At 32.1% G+C, this 5,457-nt stretch overlaps 1 protein-coding gene across 1 annotated transcript; it reads left to right on the forward strand.

Moving 5' to 3' along the window:
• Positions 1–734: 734 nt before the first annotated feature.
• PSD (ARM repeat superfamily protein) lies at positions 735–5,417 on the forward strand. Its single transcript, XM_079044916.1, has 12 exons — positions 735–3,006; positions 3,104–3,208; positions 3,289–3,348; positions 3,437–3,499; positions 3,590–3,685; positions 3,795–3,959; positions 4,031–4,204; positions 4,282–4,347; positions 4,443–4,541; positions 4,614–4,760; positions 4,878–5,105; positions 5,204–5,417. Exons 1-11 carry the CDS (start codon positions 1,102–1,104, stop codon positions 4,965–4,967), a joined length of 2,970 nt encoding a protein of 989 aa, XP_078901042.1. The 5' UTR covers positions 735–1,101; the 3' UTR covers positions 4,968–5,105; positions 5,204–5,417.
• Positions 5,418–5,457: the final 40 nt, after the last annotated feature.

The following is a 5,457-nucleotide window of genomic DNA, read 5'->3' on the forward strand; positions in this document are numbered from 1 at the left end:
ATACAAAAAGAAAATTCATGCATATATTTTCAACTAAAAAAAGCAAAACTAGAAATGACAAATGGATAATATCAAACGTGCTCATAAAACATTTTACCTTTTTTTAATAAAAATATAAAATTATCATTACAATAATTTTTTTTCTAGAATAAAACAATTTAAAGTATCACACATTCATTTTAAATGATTTACGATTCAATCCATCAATTTAACTAGTTAACATTTACCAAATATTTTTATTTATGAATTTATTTGTTGTTATAGTTTATATTTATATTATCTTTAACTTGAAGATGTATCATGTTTTGGTCTTGCAACAAAATGTAGAGGGTTTAGTTTTATTAAAGACACAAATAATACTGTTAGGAGTGTTTGTTTGTTGTTTAAAAAAACCTAATTGACGAAACGTATACTCATATTAAATTGGAAATCGGTTTGAATAATAAAAAAATTAAATTATAATTGAATTTTCTACTTATAGAAAGAAATTTCAAATAAACAAATTGATATGTATATTTGACCTAAAATGCTTGAAAAATGGGAAGAAAATCACAAAAATTAAATGAAGAAAATTTTGATTTATTACAAGAATATTCAAATTTAATTAAATTGATATTACAATTTTAAAAGCAAAATTTAAAGATTGAAATGTAAAGATACTTGACACACTTCAAAATTGTACCCTATAAATACATGGGTTTATGGGTGGCGGTGTGGTTAGTCTATATGTGTTCTTGAATAAACCTTCGTCCTTCACTCAACCCAAAACTCGTCGAAAACCTCCTCAAAATCCCTAATCTCTCGCTATTTCGCTTTTACATTAATCTTCAACTATTTGAAACCCTAGAAGCAGGAAAAAGATTGTTTCTTGTTGCTTCCATTTCTTTATCTTTGTAACGAAACCCTAGTTCTTGTGAACCAAGATCGGTTTTGCTAGATATCCAAGCCTTCTCTACCGCAAAGGTATACTGGCTATTCGTGTATTCAATTCATTCGATTTGTTAATCTACTGATTTACATTAAGAGCTTGTAAGGAATCGGATTTGATGGTCTGAGGTTTTGCGTTAGGGTTTATTCTATAAGATTAGTGGATTTGCATCAATGGATGATCTGGAGAAGGCGGTACTCATCATCTTCGATGAATCGGGGACTGTTACATCTGTATTGAAGTCACAAGCAGTTACATTCTGTCAACAAATCAAAGATAATCCATCAATTTGTCGTATATGTATCGAACGATTGTGTTTCTCGAAACTCGTTCAAGTTCAGTTTTGGTGTTTACAATGTTTGCATGAAGTCTTGCGTTCTCGCTACTCTGGAATGAGCACAGAAGAGAAATCATTTGTTAGGACATCGGTTTTCTCCATGGCGTGCTATGAAACACTTGATAACAGCAATTCGGTTAAGGTTTTGGATGGTCCTTCTTATGTAAAGAATAAGCTCGCTCAGGTTTTGGTTACTCTGATCTACTATGAGTATCCATCAATCTGGTCTTCCATTTTCGTTGATTTTCTCCCTAATTTGAGCAAAGGTGGTTTAGTGATTGATATGTTCTGTCGTGTTCTAAATGCTCTGGACGATGAATTGATAAGCCAAGACTACCCACGAACACCAGAAGAGGGTGTGGTGTCAGGGAAGATCAAGGATGCAATGAGACAACAATGTGTCAATCAGATCGTTCATGCTTGGTATGACATTGTCTCCCTATACAAGAACACCGATTCTGAACTCTCTGCCTTTGTTCTCGACACCATGAGAAGATACATCTCATGGATTGAAATCGGTTTAGTGGCAAACAACACTTTCCTCCCTTTACTATTCGAACTAATATTAGTAGAAGGATTACCAGATCAACTCAGGTCTGCAGCTTCCGGTTGTGTTCTTGCTGTTGTTTCTAAACGGATGGATTCACAAGCTAAACTCACCCTTCTCCAGAGCCTTCAAATGAATAGGGTTTTTGGTTTGGTAGCAGGTGATGTTGACTCTGAATTTGTTTCAGGGTTAGCCTCTTTGCTTATAGGCTACGCTTCTGTGCTTTTAGATTGCTTAAAGAATCTCAACAATGGAGATCACAAAAGAGCTTCCACTGATCTTCTGAATGAAGTCTTACCATCTGTTTTCTACGTTATGCAAAACTGTGAACTGGATACAACCTTCAGTATTGTCCAATTTCTTTCTGGATATGTTGCAACAATGAAAGGCTCATCTCCATTGACAGAAACACAACTTTTTCACGTGGGCCAGATCTTGGAGGTAATCCGTATGCAAATTAGGTTTGATCCAATGTATAGGGACAATCTTGATGTGTTAGATAAAGTAGGAAGAGAAGAAGAAGATAGAATGATTGAACACAGAAAAGATCTGCTAGTCTTGCTTCGTACAGTAGGGCGTGTAGCACCTGATGTCACCCAAATCTTCATTAGAAACTCATTATCAAATGCTGTGGGGTCCTCTCTTGACATTAATGTTGAAGAAGTAGAAGCTGCTTTATCACTCTTTTATGCATTTGGTGAATCTTTAAGTGATGAGGCAATGAGAACAGGTAGTGGGATCTTGAGAGAACTTGTCCCTATGCTGTTATCCACAAAATTCCCTTGTCATTCTAACAGACTTGTTGCATTGGTGTATCTTGATACAATAACAAGATACATGAAATTTGTTCTTGAAAACAACCAATACATTCCTTTAATTTTAGCTGCGTTTCTTGATGATCGAGGTATACATCATTCAAAAGTGAAAGTGAGTCGAAGGGCGAGTTATCTTTTCATGAGAGTTGTGAAATTGCTCAAAGCAAAACTCGTTCCTTTCATTGAAACAATTCTGCATAGTCTGAATGATACAGTTTCACAGTTTACAAGTATGGATTATGCATCAAAAGAGCTTTCTGGATCTGAAGATGGTAGTCATATTTTTGAAGCAATTGGATTGTTAATTGGAATGGAAGATGTGCCACTAGAAAAACAAACAGAGTATCTTTCATCTTTGCTTACTCCCCTTTGTCAACAGGTCAAAAAGTTTGAATCTTTTTTGTTCTACATAAAATCTTGTAATGTTAAAATGAATCTTTTTTATTCAATAATATGAGAATCTTGTAATGAAACAGGTTGAGATATTGATTGTGAACTCAAGAGTTCAAAATTCAGAAGAATCACAATCAAAAGTTGCCAATATCCAACAACTTATCATGGCAATTAACGCATTGAGCAAGGTTTTTATTCATTCCTTTACATCTATTTATGGATAATGACAATATATTTTATATAATTTTCAATATATGTATTTCTACAGGGGTTTAGTGAGAGACTTGTGACAGCTAGTCGCCCTGCAATTGGCCTCATGTTTAAACAGGTTAGTAATCAATAATCATAATCTTTTTCTCAATTTCTACATTTTCTTGAAAAAGTAAAAACTAAAAAAGTGTCTTATTTTGTTATAGACATTGGATGTGCTGTTACAAATCCTTGTGATCTTTCCAAAAGTAGAAACCTTGCGCTCCAAGGTACATCCAAGAATCCTTTTTTTCTTTCTTGTGATGTATTATTCTTCACTTTTATTCAATTAAAAACTCTTTGTTTTTTTATTTTGTCAGGTTACTTCATTTATTCACAGAATGGTGGAGACATTAGGTTCATCTGTGTTCCCTTACCTTCCAAAGGCCTTGGAGCAGCTTCTTTCTGAAAGTGAGGTATTAATTAATTATTTCATTTTTAGTATTTAATTTAATATCTTTTTCGATCTTTCATTATTATTTCCTCCATTTTGTTGCTTTTCTCATAATGACATTCCTCATGCAGCCAAAAGAACTCGTGGGCTTTCTTGTATTAATAAATCAACTCATATGCAAATTCAATACATCTGTTCAAGATATTCTTGAAAATGTATACCCTGTTATTGCAAGTAGAGTATTCAGTATTATACCAAGGGACACAATTCCATCAGGACCTGGTAGCAACACAGAGGTAATGATTTAAAAAATTAAGTGTTGTTCAGATAAATGATTTAAAAAAAATATATTTTATGATTGGTTTAGGAAATTCGTGAATTACAAGAGCTTCAAAGAACATTCTACACGTTTCTTCATGTGGTTGCAACTCATGGATTATCATCTGTGTTTCTTTCTGCTAAAAGTCGAGTTTATTTGGATCCAATGATGCAGTTACTGTTGTTCACTTGCTGTAATCACAAAGATCTCACTGTCAGAAAGGTATAAAATATAAAAATATAAAATTTTATAAAATCTTATTTGAATCTGATGAAATCTTTTTTTTTTGTTTACTTTAGGCTTGTGTACAAATATTTATTAGACTGATTAAAGATTGGTGCAATAGGACATATGGTGAAGAAAAGGTAATGTACTCATTTTGTATTATTCCTTTTATATGTTGTCTTTTATTTCATTTAAATTTGTGTATTTAATGTTATTAATTATATTAAGTATACAGGTTCCTGGTTTTCAAACCTTTGTAATCGAGGCTTTTGCAACAAACTGTTGTTTATACAGTGTCCTTGATAAGTCCTTTGAGTTTCGTGATGCAAATACTGTAAGTCTTTTTTTTTTTTTATATTTTTTTTTTGTATGTAAAAGTTATCTAAAGTTTTTACTTTTTTTGCAGTTTGTTTTATTTGGAGAAATTGTAATGGCTCAGAAGGTTATGTATGAGAAATTTGGAAATGATTTTCTGATTAATTTTGTATCAAAAGGGTTTCTTGCTGCACATTGTCCTCAAGATTTAGCAGAAGAGTATTGCCAGAAAGTACAGGTACACATTTAAATAATTAAAGTGATAAATGAACTTTTTTTTTTCACTACTTGAAATACATATTACTATATGTTTCCATTAAAGTGATAAATGAACTTTTTGTTTATTTATTATCAGGGCAATGATATGAAGTCACTGAAGTCATTCTACCAATCACTTATTGAAAATCTGAGAGTACAACAAAATGGAAGCCTTGTTTTCAGATAGCATAGCATGAAACTAATCACTAAAAAATGGTTCATGTGTATGATGTGTTACTGTTGGTGATAAAATTTTGTTCTCAAGAGGTTTTTGCCTGTAAATAACATTTATCTGGCTCTCTTCCATTTCCATTATTACATCGAGGTAAAATTAAAAAAATAAAAAAGTGTAAATTTGAGTATGGTGGTGTTTTTCTTTTTTCTTTATTTTAATTTGTTATTATTATTGGCTTGGTTGACCAGGTGTAAATTTCCGAAGAAATGTTGACCAATCCAAGAATACAAGTGGTCGTCTATATTGCTTTAATTAATATATGTTTGTGTTGCCTACAATTGATATGATATGATATGTTCTCCGATATTTTTTCATGGGGTCGAGGTATAATTATTGTGTATTTTGTTTGTTGGAATTTATTGATTTTTGGACCAGTTTTTGTTGGAAATCTTTTTTTGCCAATGTGAATGTTTGAATCTCTTTTGGCACGACTTTTTTTTTT

Source organism: Lactuca virosa, chromosome 4, assembly GCF_052849685.1.
Source record: "Lactuca virosa cultivar CGN04683 chromosome 4, Lactuca_virosa_CGN04683_v6, whole genome shotgun sequence".
Classification (NCBI taxonomy): domain Eukaryota; kingdom Viridiplantae; phylum Streptophyta; class Magnoliopsida; order Asterales; family Asteraceae; genus Lactuca; species Lactuca virosa.

Excerpts from the sequence above, each read along its gene's own strand:
- PSD (XM_079044916.1), top strand. The coding sequence starts at position 1,102 with ATGGATGATCTGGAGAAGGCGGTACTCATCATCTTCGATGAATCGGGG. Across the intron at positions 3,007-3,103 it reads TTACTCCCCTTTGTCAACAG|GTTGAGATATTGATTGTGAA; the intron begins GTCAAAAAGTTT and ends GTAATGAAACAG. Across the intron at positions 3,960-4,030 it reads GACCTGGTAGCAACACAGAG|GAAATTCGTGAATTACAAGA; the intron begins GTAATGATTTAA and ends TGATTGGTTTAG.